At 39.0% G+C, this 15,609-nt stretch overlaps 1 protein-coding gene across 1 annotated transcript in view; it reads left to right on the top strand.

Moving 5' to 3' along the window:
• Positions 1-15,609, top strand: part of ALG9 (ALG9 alpha-1,2-mannosyltransferase) — a 77,283-nt gene that overhangs the window by 25,362 nt on the left and 36,312 nt on the right. Inside the window, exons 9-13 of the mRNA XM_084893897.1 lie at positions 261-383; positions 3,570-3,724; positions 5,242-5,371; positions 5,825-5,972; positions 7,073-7,202. Coding sequence (XP_084750023.1) covers positions 261-383; positions 3,570-3,724; positions 5,242-5,371; positions 5,825-5,972; positions 7,073-7,202 — 686 coding nt within the window. The remainder of the gene's footprint in view (positions 1-260; positions 384-3,569; positions 3,725-5,241; positions 5,372-5,824; positions 5,973-7,072; positions 7,203-15,609) is intronic.

Below are 15,609 nucleotides of genomic sequence, written 5' to 3'. Positions count from 1 at the left end.
GGCATGGATATTTGAATTTGATATACTGATCCATGCAGAAAATACAGCTTAATATTTTGAAACTTGATTTCTAAGTCATGACCAATCCCATTGTCTTCCCATCTTCTGTTCTGTGAGCATGAAAAGAGTGGGCTGTGGAATATCTTTAACTCAGGGCATTGGATCATCAGCAATACTCAAATGAAGATTCTTATGAGCCAACACTGTAATAGGTGTCAAAGGCACCCACTAATGATTCCTTATGTCTTTGTCCCCCTCAGGTACAGAACCGTGGTATTTCTATTTAATTAATGGATTTCTGAATTTTAATGTAGTCTTTGCTTTGGCTCTCCTGGTCTTACCACTGACTTCTCTTATGGAATACCTGCTGCAGAGATTTCATGGTGAGTGGCACAAGGGCTGATAGGTTTTCTGGGAGGGAAGAGCAGGTAACAATGTAGACCAAGAAATGAAAAATTGACAAAGATTTAAAAAAAAAATTTTATTCTATTTATTCTGCTTATTTATTCTCCATTTTCTCCCTATGGAAATGGTTGATTTATTGAATTTTCTGTCTGAATGTGTGGATTATTTAGGCCTAGGCCCCTGTGAAGATGTGGTGAATAATTGCAAATTAAGTTGACAGGGAAGAGTTTTATATTCCTTAAGTGAGGCAGTCAGTATAATTTACAGAACCATCCAGGGAGCCAAAAAAGCTTATAAAATCTCAGAAGATAAGCCTGTTTGATTAAGTCTTCTGTTTTTTAAAGAAGTGTTAATTTGGTAGATTGTTTAAGATAATCAGTGCTAGAGGTAAACATTCTTTGGGAAATTGCTTCCACCCAAAATCTGGAAACTAAGCCCTATAGGGAGTCCCCCAACTTAGATACTGAAGTGAGAGAACCTTTGAACTCTGCTCTTTTGTTCCATTTTGCTTCTCTGCTTTATTGTGAAAAGTTTAGGTTGTCATTTGTTTTGCTTGCTCTACTTCACAGCCAGCATTTTCTCAAGTCATGCTTACGATATCTAGTGCTATAGTTACTCTTTTATTTTATTTCAGACTTTTATTTCAGACTTTTCAGTCTGATTTGGTTGCCATGTGATTGATCCCTCCACTGCACCCCTTATTCTGCTTTTCTACTATTAATGGTTTAGGAAGAGTTTACTGTACTATAGTATTAAAATAGGAAAGCAGCCTTCATAGTCACTTTTGTGTGAGGACTTTTGTTTTAATATAACCATAATGCCATAACAAAATTAAGAAATCGCTCAATATCATCAAAAATCAATTTGATACTCAGATTTTCTTCATTATCTGAAAAATAGCTTTTTATAGTTAGTTTGTTTAAAGGAGGATCTAAACCCAAGTCATATACTGAATTTAGTATTATGTTTCTTAAGGTTTTTTTTAAAAAATATTTTATTGATTTTTTTACAGAGAGGAAGAGAGAGGGATAGAGAGCGAGAAACATCGATGAGAGAGAAACATCGATCAGCTGCCTCCTGCACACCCCCCACTGGGGATGTGCCCGCAACCAAGGTACATGCCCTTGACCGGAATTGAACCCGGGACCCTTGGGTCCGCAGGCCGACGCTCTATCCACTGAGCCAAACCGGTTTCGGCTTCTTAAGCTTTTTAAAAGGTTCCACACTCTCAACTATTTTTTCCTGAAGATTTCTAAGGAAATTAGATTGTTCATATTGATATTGTAGTGTTTCACATATGTATTTTTGTTATTACAAAAATAATTCATGCTTGTGGAAATTTTGGAAATGCTTGTAATGTACATATAAAAACAGTATCATAAGCTGTTTTCTACAGTATGAATTCAATTTTGGTTTAAAAGTGTATAATGACACACATATCTACCTACCCTGTTTCCCCGAAAATAAAGACACTGTCTTATATTAATTTTTTCTCCTAAAGTTGCGCTAGGTCTTATTTTCAGAGGATGTCTTATCTTTCCATGCGCTCAGGGGTCCTCAAACTTTTTAAAGTGGGGGCCGGATCACGGTCCCTCAGAGAGCTGGAGGGCCGGACTATATGAACTACTAATTCCTACTGTAACACCTCGGCTGCGCTCACTGCCCAAAAAACCTGGCGGGCCGGATCAGACTCCTCTGCGGGCCGCATGTGGCCCATGGGCCGTAGTTTGAAGACCCCTGCGCTAGGTCTTATTTTCGGAGGATGTCTTATTTTCGGGGAAACATGGTAGTAAGAAAATAAGTGGCTTCTGTTTTTATTTATACTTCTTTGTCTACTTTATAATAGGAACAGTACTTTTTATAAAGAAAAGAAAGAAAAATATAAATGATCCATTTATTCCATCTTGCAGTGCAACTGTGGTTATGATTTTGCATATTTTATGGGGTACATTTCAAATTTTTAGGCTATATTAAAAATATGTATTTGTTTGCTTTTGAGATTCAGAAGAGAAAAAGATTGTTTACTTGTACTTATTTTTTTTTTTAATTAAGAAAATTTCAACCTAAACTATTTCCTGGGAAGGGATAAATTCTAAATTATAACCTGAAATTTCATGATAATATCTGAGTTGAAAGTTTAAAGATAAGTTTGTTTAAAAATTTTTATCCCTGAGGAGTTTCTTCAAAAATACAGATAAATTAGGAGTGCTAAATTAGGCATCCTAAGGTTGATTTTAAAATTTTTAAAAATCATATTTTAAAATTATTTTTAAATTGGATCTTAAGGACAATCATTTCATCTGAACTTGCTCATTACAGACAAAATGGACACTAGGGGGCGCTATCTGTCTACTATTTGCCCGTGATCCTATGTACTGCTTATTATCATTAACAGAAGCACAGGAGATACCTTCAGGCTTATCACTAAGGGTTCATGTACCCACCGACAGCAACTTTCCAGCATGTGCTTGGTCTTAGTGTTCATTAAATTCCTTTAATTCTTTCATATGCTTTAAGTACACTTTGTTTTCAATTTTGGGATTCAAAGTAGATGGATATTTGCAGAAGAGAAAAGAAAACTTGATCAGTAAACTTCCTTTAAGAGTGTTTTTATATTTGCTTAGAAACGAACTCTTTGTTATTTGTGGTTTGACAAAAACAGTGATGTGTTTAAGAATCCTGCTCTTCCCCCCCCCCCCCCTTTAATATGTAGCTATTTAAACAGACCACTGGTGTATAAGTAAGAAGAGTAACATATTTTAAAGAACATAGGAATTAAAACCTAAAAAATGAGTTTATGTTATGCTTTTGGTTAATCTCAGGAACCTTTAGTCTGAGTGGCAGGACTCAATAGAAAGAGAAGGCTTTCCCTTCATTCAGTGCACAAGTGAAGCTCTATTGCCCATTCATCTGACTTCCGTTTATTCTATCCAGAACCAGCATTGTGCCTCCCTTTCCATGGTGGATCTCCTGGGAGAGCTAAAGAGTATATACCTCTTTTTACTAAACTCCTTTACACATCGGAGAAAGTGTGAACACAAGAAGTGAAACATTGTATGGGGTGCCCCAGAGCATATTTTCATGTTTGAGATCAAGAGAACATTGAAACTTAATATGTTGTTTTCTAATATGGTGAAAGGCGGATATTTTTCTGTGTTTTACAGTCCAGAATTTAGGCCACCCATATTGGCTTACCTTGGCTCCAATGTATATTTGGTTTATAATTTTCTTCACCCAGCCTCACAAAGAAGAGCGATTTCTTTTCCCTGTTTACCCACTGATATGTCTCTGTGGCGCTGTGGCCCTTTCTGCACTTCAGGTGAGTTTCAGGGATATATCTGCTTCATTCCGCTTCACTTTTCGAATTGTCCCTAAAGCTTACCGGCAAATTACAAAATGCTTCCACTGAAGATTTTTTACCATACACTAAACCTGATACAGGTTATGTTATTAAGGCTTTTTGTAGTCCTCACTTAGCTTTTGCATGTACTCTTTTTTTGCTGATTACATATTTGCAGTGTTGACTTGTGGGTTATTGGTCTCTGTTGCCAATAAGAATCCAAGTATTTTTATTTTTTTATTATTATTTTTTTAATTTTATTTATTTTTTATTAAATTATTATCTGTGTACATATACCATTGTCTCCCCTTTCCCATTCATGCCCTCCCTCCCCAGAGTTTTGTGTCCATTGGTTGTACTTATATCCATGTATACAAGTCCTTCGGTTGATCTCTTATTTACCCCTGATCTCCCTACCCCTCCCCACTGTAATTTGACAGTCTGCTTGTTGCTTTACTGTCTCTATATCTATCTTTTGGTTCTTCAGTTTATAATGTTCTTTATCATCCATAAATGAGTGAGGTCATGTGATGTTTCTCTTTCATTTACTGGCTTATTTCACTCAGCATGATGTTCTCCAATTCCATCCAGGTTGCTGCAAATGATGAGAATTTCCTCTTTTTTATGGCAGCATAATATTCCATTATTGTAAATGTACCATAGTTTTTTGATCCAATCATCTGCTGATGGGCAGAATCCAAGTATTTTTAAATCATTGTATGGGCCTTTCATAGAATGGTGGTACCTCAGCAGAGCTAATAGAATGTCTGCTCTTCAACAGTGAGATCAGAATAAAACTTGCTCAACTGTTTGAAATAACATCAGGCAGTTAAATCCAGTTTAGCTCAATTCCCGCTTAGAATTAATCTTGAATATCTGTTTATGGCCTCAGAAGCCTCCAGATTCTTTTTTGACCACTGCTACCTTTTGCAAGTGACAGGAAAGAATAATTAGAGGTTTTCTCTTTAACAGATTTATGGAGATATAAACCATACAGTTGAGCCATTTAAAGTATATAATTCAGTGGTTTTTAGTATACCCACAAATATGTATAACCATCAGCACAGTCAATTTTAGGACATTTTCATCACCTCAGAGACTGCACTCTTTCACTGTTGTCACCCCCCTTTCTCACATCTCCCCAGCCATAGCTACCATTCATCTACTTTATGTCTCTGTAGATTTGCCTAATCTGGACATTTCATACTTTTAAAACAATAAATTATTAGCATTTAAAGAACTAAATAAATATCCAAATAATTTTCCTATGAAGCTACTGAGATTTCATTCTTGAGAAACCCTCTGGCCAGGCTGACCCTAAGATAGTTTTTATCTTAGAATTTGGAGTGGGTACCTCACTAAATGTTTGCAAATTCTGAGACCTTTGATAGAAACTCTTTTGCAGCTTTTTCCATCTTGGTTTGGCTATGATGTTTTCTAATTATGTACACTCTGGAAGGTATATATTTTTTTTCAGTAGTTTTCTTTCCTTCTAGAAATGCTACCACTTCGTGTTTCAGCGGTACCGCCTAGAGCATTACACTGTGACCTCAAATTGGCTGGCATTAGGAACACTCTTCCTGTTTGGACTCTTATCCTTTTCTCGCTCGGTAGCCCTGTTCAGAGGTAGGTGACTGAGAATGTCTTAACCCATACTCATGAGGCAATTCATTTTTGGATTAGCTTACTGTGTGATTGTTAGTCAGCTTAAGTTGGGAGGAGGACTTTTCTATAGGGTGGCCTGTGGACTTAAATATTAAGACTAGGATGTGACTCTTGTTTTTTAGGATTGAAGAGAAGATTGAGAATTCCTTTTAGTGTGATTACCTGTAATTTTTTTTCTCTATTCTTAGTGACTTTTTTCCTTCAAAGGATGCCTTTTCCTTTTATAGGGTGAATTAAGGAAGTTTTAAACTTAGGGTTAGATTTGGGGCTCAATTCTTGATATTATACGTTTTCTTATAATCTTTAACTTCACATAGATTAAAATGGCACATTATCATGCATCATAAGTAAATATCAGAACCTCATGTTACTCATCTTTGGCTTTCACAAAACTTTCAACATCTTTCCTTCTAGGGTATCATGGGCCCCTTGATTTGTATCCAGAATTTTACCGAATTGCTACAGACCCAACCATCCACACTGTCCCAGAAGGCCGACCTGTTAATGTGTGTGTAGGAAAAGAGTGGTATCGATTTCCTAGCAGCTTCCTTCTGCCCGATAAGTAAGTTGTCCTTTAATCCAAGTTTTAAATCAAGGAGTAAAGTAGCAAATCTATGCAGTGTCTTCTTAATTTTTCTTTTTTGGGGTATTTTTCACAATAAGTTTTTCTATTACCATCTCAGAGAGCTGTGGGACCTGCACTGGGCACCCATTGCCTGTGTTCAGTGGACTGAAAGCTGGGTTTGGTTGTGCCCCTTGCACTGCCCTTAACCACAGAGCTCTGGGGAATTATAAAACCACTTTGGGCCCTGGGATCCTGCCAGTGGCTCCTCCTAAGGATTCATATTTAAATTTCTATAGGGATCTGATATCAATTCACTTCTAAAAGTGGTCTAGAAACTTGAGCAAGAGGAGTGTTTTTATAGAGAAGAGATGTTTGTCATCTAACAACACTGGAAGTTTTCCACCAATGATGGACACTAGGGGGAGCTGTGGTCAAGACATCTGTGCCACTTCCCTTTAAGCTATCTGCATTAGGTTCTGGGATTCCCTATATTTGCTTAATTTGGATGGAGAAGAGTCCCATTTGGGGAAAAGGGAAGTCAGGTTAAGAGTCATTTTCCTCCATTTGGGGACTGGTGGTGTCTTGTGCTTGGTAAAGATCCTGTTATCGGCCAATAATAATTAAATTAATAATTGTTTTTTAAATGTTAACTTTACCTTTAGTTATAAAATAGTTTCATAACTAAAGATATTTTTGAAGATTACTTAGGAACAAGTCCTTCTCTCATAGTGAGTCTTTACATTTCACTCTTTTCTCTATATACCCAATGAATTTTCTTTAATCTGAATAAGGGATAATTGGCAATAAACTGTCGCTTCTCTGGTTGTTTGATGGTATGAATATTACATAGTTATTGCTCAGAGTTGGTGAAATGGGTTAAGAGACCTCTAGTTTAACATTTCTCAATGAGTTTGGACTGAGTTGTGACCTCTGCCTCTATGCTCCCTGGTTGAGATAGTAGAAATATCTTTTTTCCAAGTGAAATGAAATATTTTTTACGTGATTTGGATGGGGGGGGGGGGGGCTTGTTTATTTCAAGAAAATTAGCAATATGAGCCCCCTGTGTTTTTCTTATTATCCTTATTTGTTTCTCACAGTTGGCAACTTCAATTCATTCCATCAGAGTTCAGGGGTCAGTTACCAAAACCTTTTGCGGAGGGACCACTGGCCACCCGGCTTGTTCCTACTGACATGAACGACCAGAACCTAGAGGAGCCATCCAGATATGTAAGGGGAACATTCTCTTTTTACTGCTTTGAAAAGCTGTCGGCAAACATATTAGAACATAGATAAAATGTGAATTTCTTATAAAGTGTTTTCTTTAGGGTGAGGGTTATAACAACTTCGTTGAGAAAAAATGAATAGGATCACTTTTATTTTTCAAATTACCACCTTTATTTTCTATGTAAAACATATATAACTCAATATATTTTCTGATCTGGGCTGGAAATATTTATATGTTGAATTTGAATCATCATTTGAAAATACATTCTGAAACTCTTTCATTCCCTGACCCATTAAAATACTTGGTGGGGAACTTTTAAGTTATCAGTAGACCTTTTACCTAACTAGTAGTATATCCTAGTTTCAGCAAATGGACAGTCAGTGAGGGCTATTTTCACAGCCCATCCATGGAGCAATGCCTCTCAGGACTGCACTCTTCTACCCACTCATTTTCACTCACTCTGAGACTCATGGTGGGTTTTATTTCAGTGTCTTTGAAAGATGGCACTATTTGGAATCAGTAAAATCCTTGATTGTGGAAAAGGTGAGAGCAATAAAGAAAGTACTTCTGGTTCCCATAGTCAGTAAAATATTATTTTATAGAATTATTAGAAAGTACATTTTTGGGCAACATTGAACAATTTAAATGTCAAATACATTTTGTTTAGGTTTTCTTATGTCATATACTTGAAATGTGAAACACCAGATCCCAGTTCCCTTCTGACGTACACTGGCAGCCACATCTGGCCTTTGTCTCCTGGCCTGGGGCTGGTTAGACTTCCAAGGAGACCCTCAGGACTTATGAATGAGATTCTTGTTGTGTGAGCGTTAGCTATAAGCTATGAAAGTAAACATCATAAGGCACACACTGGGTCTGGCCGTCTGAGAAGGTAAGATATGTATGCCCCTAAGAGGCTTGTATTAGAATTTCCTTCTAATTTGAGCTTCTGATTCCCGTAGCAATATCAAGTAGCCCTGGGCAGGGTAAACTTATTGGTCATTCTCATTTTAGCTGAGAGCAGGCTTTGATGTACAGGGGATCACATTACAATGGGGACACTGGATACTTAAGAGCGGGAGAATACACTATGCTGGGGAAGATAATAAATTGAGTGATATTTTAGGAAGAGCTAGCAGAGGGTAGTCAAAAAAGAGCATGGGCTTTGGAGTCAGTTCTGAGTTCAAATCCCAGTTCTGTTGCTTATCTTGATGATCTTTGGCAAATTAGTTAACTTTTTTGTTTAACTAATTTCAGTTTCTATCTGGAAAATGGCAGTAATGATGCCTACTTTGGAAGATGATTATGAAATCAGATATTATATCTCTCTGATATATTAAGCATAGTGTTTGATACGTTGATTTTTCCACAAATGTTCTTATTCAGTTAATGGCTTATGAGATGGATTAGATATAAAATATGCGTGAATTTATCTCTCCTTCCTTAGTTTTATTGTTCCCTCACCTGTTTTTTATTTCAGTCCATCCGGACTCATCATTGCCTTTTAAGAGAATATGAGACGTTCACAAAGCTAGATTATATGTTCAACTATAAAAGAAATCTCAGTACACTTGAAATTAAGGAAATCATACACATTATGCTTATCTTTAAAAATATCAATAAAATTAGTTAATCTTAGTTAGACTGATCAAGAACAAATTACCAATATAAGAAGTTAAAGTGGAAATATCATTATAGAACCTACAGGCATTTGTGTAATATTAAAGAAATATCATGGAACATGGCGGCCAACAGGGTGGCAGAGCAGGCGAGAGTATGATGGAGTAAAGAAGTGAGTGGCGTGTGTGGACGTGTGTGGTGTGTGTATGGATGGGAGAAGGACAGATAGTTATCTCAGGAGTCCCATGGACTGGCAGATCGGGCTCACCTAGACGGGGGCCCTTGCTACCCTGCGGACACCCCTAGGCTGGCTTGGCTTTGGCACAGAAATCATTGCCTTTTCTATTCTAATGACTTTGCTTATCTGAATGACCACACTTATCTTCCTTCTGATACTAGCAACACTCTTCTTCTCTGAAATCTTTCCCAACTATAAGTCCATAATGAGCAATCCTTCTTAAGTCCCTTAAATATTTATCTGCACAGCTCATTTAGCCATTTAATTTTGTTGTCTTATGTAATTGAAATATTTCTGATATGTATGTAATATTTTCCCCCTTCAGATAGTAACTGCTATAAATAGAATCACTACCTTATTTTTTTCATATTCACTACAGCATCTAGGATAGTCCTGTATATCTACTAGTTAGCCTATACATCATTTCTTTTTTAAAAATATATATTTTATTTATTTTTTACAGAGAGGAAGGGAGGGGGATAGAGAGCTAGAAACATCGATGAGAGAGAAACATCTATCATCTGCCTCCTGTAAAACCCCTACCTGGGATGTGCCCACAACCAAGGCACATACCCCTGACCGGAATCGAACTGGGGACCCCTCAGTTCGCAGGATGCTCTATCCACTGAGCCAAACTGGTTTTGGCATATACATAATTTCTTGCTTGAGGGATGAATGTTGATCATCGTTGGGCTAGTGATGTAAAGAAAGCTGACTATAAAATCTCTAGTGGCCTTGTGTATATTTCTTAGAATTTAGGCACTTGTCTCTAGTTAGATCTTATTTCCATGTTCTCTGTCACCAGACACGGCTAAATTTGGCTAAGCGGCTCTATATTAGCAATACTCAGAAGGTGAAGTTTTTTAGAATACTTATAGGAATCACCAAAATGCTGATGATCAAAGCAGGGACAAACAACTCAGATAATCTGCTGAGTACTGTGGCTGTCTCTGTGCTCACCCCCTTCCTGTTGAGAGTGTCCCTGCAGGGTTCTCTTTGAATTTTCCTGCAGGGGGGGAAAGCCCTCCAGATCCAGTCACTCACCTTTGGCCTTTGGAAAGTAGAAGAGAGGTCTGACGGCTTATTGTGAATTCTACATGTACTATGATCAGGAATTCATTCGTTTTTAGTTAACTGTTTAAAAAGATATTTGTTGCCCTGGCTGGTGTGGCTCAGTTGGCTTGACATCATCCCGTGCACTAAAAGGTTGCTGGTTTGGTTCCCTGTCAAGGCACATGCCCCTCTATACCCTGTAGGGGGCGTGAAGGAGGCAGCCAATCGATGTTTCTCACATCGATGTTTCTCTCTCTCCCTCTTCCTTCCTCTTTCTCTTCCTAAAAAAAGAAAAAAGAAAAAAGAAAAATCAGTAAAAATATTTTGTTTTCCTCTGATGGTAAAGGTAATACACATTTATTTATAAAATAATAAAGCTGTCAATAAGAAAAGCAATCATCTATAATCTCATTAAATATATATATTAAGCCATTAGCACTTTGATGTTTTTTTCTTTTACTTTTTTCTCTTATATACATATATACCCTGTTTCCCCGAAAATAAGACAGTGTCTTATATTAATTTTTGCTCCCAAAGATGCTCTAGGCCTTTTTTTCGGGGATGTCTTATTTTTCCATGAAGAAAAATACGGTACACATTTATTGTTAAATGAAAATAAAGGAAATTTATTACCTGTATACGGTACTTGTCAACACAAACCAGACAAACTGTGAATCCTACAGTATCAAGAATTTACTCATTTATTCAATGACAATCATGTCATCCTCTTCTGGAACATCATCATAACAATCCAATTCCTGAATTTCCTGGTGAATTTCTTGTGACTCCATTTCTTTCAGAATCAATGGACCAAATCTCTCATGTTTAGCAATAGCACTGTCTTTAAATGAGTACTTCTTGTCAAGGTAGCCTGCTCGCAGTGCATTTGCAATGCAACTGTCAGTGATTTTCTCCTATGAATTCTTCACCCAAGTCACAACTTCTTGCAGTTTAGGTTTCACAAAGTTTCCATGCTGATTTCCCTCTATTCTATTTTCAATGTAGTCATTAATTTCCATGCACAAATTGTCTTTGAATGGCTTATTTATTGCAATATCAAGAGTCTGGAGATAGGTTGTCATTCCTGCAGAAATCATTATCCGATCTATTTTTCTTTCCTGAAGAAATGTCTTCATGTCTTTAGCGCGGTGAGTGCTGGCTGCATCTCAGACTAGCAGACCTCTTTGGCTCCCTTGCATAACAAGCGGCAGCATTAAATTGACCCACTTCCTTATAACTGCTTGTGTGGCCCAGGCGTTTTCAGTTTCAAGAATAAAAACGCCCAAAACACGTTCAATCTTTTCCTTCTTGCCCTTAGAAATGATTAAAGGTGGGATTTTAGTGCCATCCAGACGAATTGCCAAAATACAGGAAACGTGCACTTTCGTAAGCAGTGGAGGGAATGTACACTAAGGAGGCACCCCACTGTTCAATTGTTGTTTGAGATGATTGGCCCATAAATACTGCAGTTTCATCCATTGCAATCATGTTGGGAAGATTGTATTTAGAGAAGTCAGCATCATCAATAAAGGACTTGAATGCAAGTGCTTGCTTAATAACTTGAGTATCTTCCAACCTAAACAATGTTGTAGATCTTCTTAAAGACAGTTCACTTCGCTGAAGGAAATTATCCAGCTAGTGTTATGATGCTTTGAAGTCTTCGGGGGCTATGTCAAACTGTGGTGCCATTGCAGGGGCAAATTCTTGAATCTGAGCCCTATTCACAACCAAAGCCTTTGCTCTCCTGTCAACAACCCATTCACAGATCAGGTCTTCCAGCTCAGAAAATAATGGTTGCCAACCTGATCCACACTTGTGCTTTTTAGCATTTCCCTTGTCCATTTGTTCAATGAGGTTACCATACTCTGCTCGCCATTTTCGGACCAATCAGATACTCAACATCTTCTCTTTGCAGAAAGCAGTAAGATTTTGGCCCCAAGAGTCTTCCATAATTTCTTTCTTGTGCTCCACGGAGTAGCTTTTTCTTTTTGAGCTAATATCTAGGGGTAAAAAAAGGAATTGTGGTATATCAAGGTAGGGGGAGGGGGATCACTTAAAATGACACAGGGGGGATCAGAAGGGGGAATCAAATGGCACAGGAGAACCGGGGGCGGGGGGGGGGGGGCGGATTACCATTTTAGTAACCCCTTTTGGTCCTCCTGTGTCATTTTGATTGCCCCCTCTGATCCTCCTGTGTCATTTTAAGTGATCCCCCTCCTCCCACCCCTGTGCCACTGAACACCTTCACCAGACATCCCCCCTACTCCTTTATCAGACATTTACCCCCTGGGGCCTGCCTGGGAACTGTCACTGGGCTTGCTGGGGTCTGGATCTGGGCTGGAGCAGGGTCTGCCACTGACTGAGAACCTTCAGTCATCATGAGGGTGGCCGCAAGCATCAGGTAGTATCACCAGAGACAGACCAGCACTTATCACCTTTGCCGCGTCCCATCTGCTCCAATCCTCCTGTTCTTCTACACACATCTGCGAAAGTCTCCTCCTCTCTCCCGCCCCACACTCACCACTCACTCTGACCTCTGCTCCACCTCCACACAGCAGTGACTTCAGGACTCCGCGTAACATCACTGGTTGCTAGACGCCAATCTGGGCGGCCCTAGCGACCAGTTTACGGTAAATTGATTTTCATTCTGAGACAGAGCCTAGGGGGGCCTTATTTTCGGAGGGGTGCCTTATATTTCACTCAGAAGGAAACCTGTAAGTAGGTCTTATTTTCGGAGGATGTTTTATTTTCAGGGAAACACGGTAACATATATATATATATATATATATATATATATATATATATATATATATATATGTATGTATGTATATATGTATGTATGTATGTATGTATATGTATATGTATATGTATATGTATATGTATATGTATATGTATATATGTGTATGTATTTTAATATATTTTATTGATTTTTTTTACAGAGAGGAAGGGAGAGAGATAGAGAGCTAGAAACGTCAATGAGAGAGAAACATTGACCAGCTGCCTCTTGCACACCCCCTACCAGAGATGTGCCCGCAACCAATGTACATGCCCCTGACCGGAATCGAACCTGGGACCTTTCAATCCACAGACTGACGCTCTACCACTGAGCCAAACCGGTTTTGGCAGTAACATATTTATATGTAAACAAAAATCTCAACTATTTTTTAAAAATAGTGCTGTAGCCCAGCTGGCATGGCTTAGTGGTTTAGCATCGACCTGTGAATCAACAGGTCACTGTTTAATTCCCAGTCAGGGCACATGCCCAGGTTGTTGGCTCAATGCCCAGGTTTCAGGCTCCATCCCCAGTGTGGGATGTGCAAGAGGCAGTTGATCAACGATTCTCATCATTTATGTTTCTCTCTCTCTCTCTAACCTCTCTCTTCCTCTCTGAAATTAATAAAAAATATATATATCTTAAAACTATTGCTGTAGTTTTTAAGAAATGGTGCCAGAATCAAGACTGTGATAGCTAAATAACTGCTCAACACAAAGGAGGTCATGCTGTACTACATTTATGCTTGTTACTTCTGGTATCAGTCCTGGGTTTTAAGTCTGGGTTTATTCAAAAAAGGCAAAGTAATAATGTTATCTTTCTTTCCTGAGCATGCTAAATAGCAACATTATTTTTATCTGCCTTTGTCTCTCAGTGAAGGGAGAGCCAACCCTTCAGTGCCAAGTGATCTGGGTCTGTCTCCTGTTTCTAATCTGACTAGTTAACACTTTATGACCTCCTTTAATTCAATATCCCCCTTTACCTCTGAGTTTATCAGGAATAAGGAAGGAGTGTTTATAAAGGTTCTGTGGTTTCTACTGCATTGTTACAACTTACTAAAGGTCCAGTACACAAAAATCATGCATGGGTAGGGTCCCTAGCGGCTGCCGGCTGCTGGCCAGGGTCTTCCTTTGTCCATGCTGCCCCGTGGTGGTCAGCACATGTCATAGCGAGTGATCAAACTCTGGGTTGGTCAAACTCCCGAGGGGACACTTTGCATATTAGGCTCTTATATATATAGATTACAGAAATAATTTTGCTTTTATATTCTTTCATGGCAAGTATTGAGTAATTATTGAACATTCCATTATTATTATTATTATTTTTAATACATTTTATTGATTTTTTACAGAGAGGAAGAGAGAGGAATAGAGAGTTAGAAACATCCATGAGAGAGAAACATTGATCAGCTGCCTCTTGCACACCTCCTACTGGGGATGTGCCCGCAACCAAGGTAAATGCTCTTGACTGGAATCGAACCCGGGACCTTTCAGTCCGCAGGCCGACGCTCTATCCACTGAGCCAAACTGGTTTCAGTTGAGCATTCCATTATTGAGCAGGTGACATTTTTACACTGATACCTGCCAAGATTTTCATCTGGAATCAAGATCTGGATTTAGAAGATGTGTTTTATTGACCTTGCAAAAGACCTCTAGTTTGCTTGTGGAAGTGGTATTGGAAGATTTGCAGCTTGTGAACTACTGAAAGGGTTCTTTGAAGTATGAAAGAAAGTTATAATATCTAATATGATGGGTGTGGCTCTTAACCACGGTGAACTGAAGAAGCTGGGAGATCTTTGAGTTGTTTTTGCATGCACTTTGCATATTCTCATGTTGAATGGTTCAACTGTGTGCAGTTTTCTGTATTCACTCTGTTTTTTCTTGTGGATAAAATGATAGATAAGCAAATGCATATATTGAATTGTGCTCCAATTGTTCCTTAATACATCAGTTGGCATTAGAACAAATTTGCATTTTCAAAATGTGGTATAACAAAACTGACTGTACATTCAGTCAAAGCTTTCCATATCTTGTTCTTCCTTATCCTTGCTTTTACCATTTAACCAATGGAAAGAATTATGGACTTGGAAGAGAACTTAAGGTTTTATAAAGTTGATGATCTCTTCATTTTATGGGTGAGGAACCTGAGGTTCAGAGAGGTTGTAACATGACAAAGGTCAGTCCTAGGATAAGAAGCTTGCTTTCAGGATTCCTCAATATCCTTTTCACACCTCTTCTGACTTCCAAAGCCACATACAGATTATATCATACTAGAGGCCTGGTGCACGAAATTCGTGCACGAGGGGATGTGTCCCCCAGCCCAGCCTGTACCTTCTCCCATCTGGGACATCCCTCTCACAATCCAGGACGGCTGGCTCCCAACTGCTAGTCTACCTGCCTTCCTGATTGCCCCTAGCCGCTTCAGCCTGCCAGCCTGATTGAAGCCTAACTGTTCCCCTGCCAGCCTTTTTGCCCCTAACTGCCCTCCCCTGCAGGCCTGGTCCCTCCCAACTGCTCTCCCCTGGAGGCCTAGGTCTCCCCCAAATGCCCTCCCCTGCAGGCCTGGTCGACCCCACCTGCCCTCCCTTGCAGGCCTAGTCACCCCTAACTGCCCTCCCCTTCAGGCTTGATTGCCCCCACCTGCCCTCCCTTGCAGGTTTGGTCCCTTTCAACTGCCCTCCCCTGCTGGCCATCTAGTGGCAGCCATCTTGTGTGTTGGAGTGATAGGC

Source organism: Pipistrellus hanaki, assembly GCF_964339955.1.
Source record: "Pipistrellus hanaki genome assembly, chromosome: 9".
Classification (NCBI taxonomy): Eukaryota; Metazoa; Chordata; class Mammalia; order Chiroptera; family Vespertilionidae; genus Pipistrellus; species Pipistrellus hanaki.
This window is presented reverse-complemented; position numbering and strand designations above follow the sequence as displayed.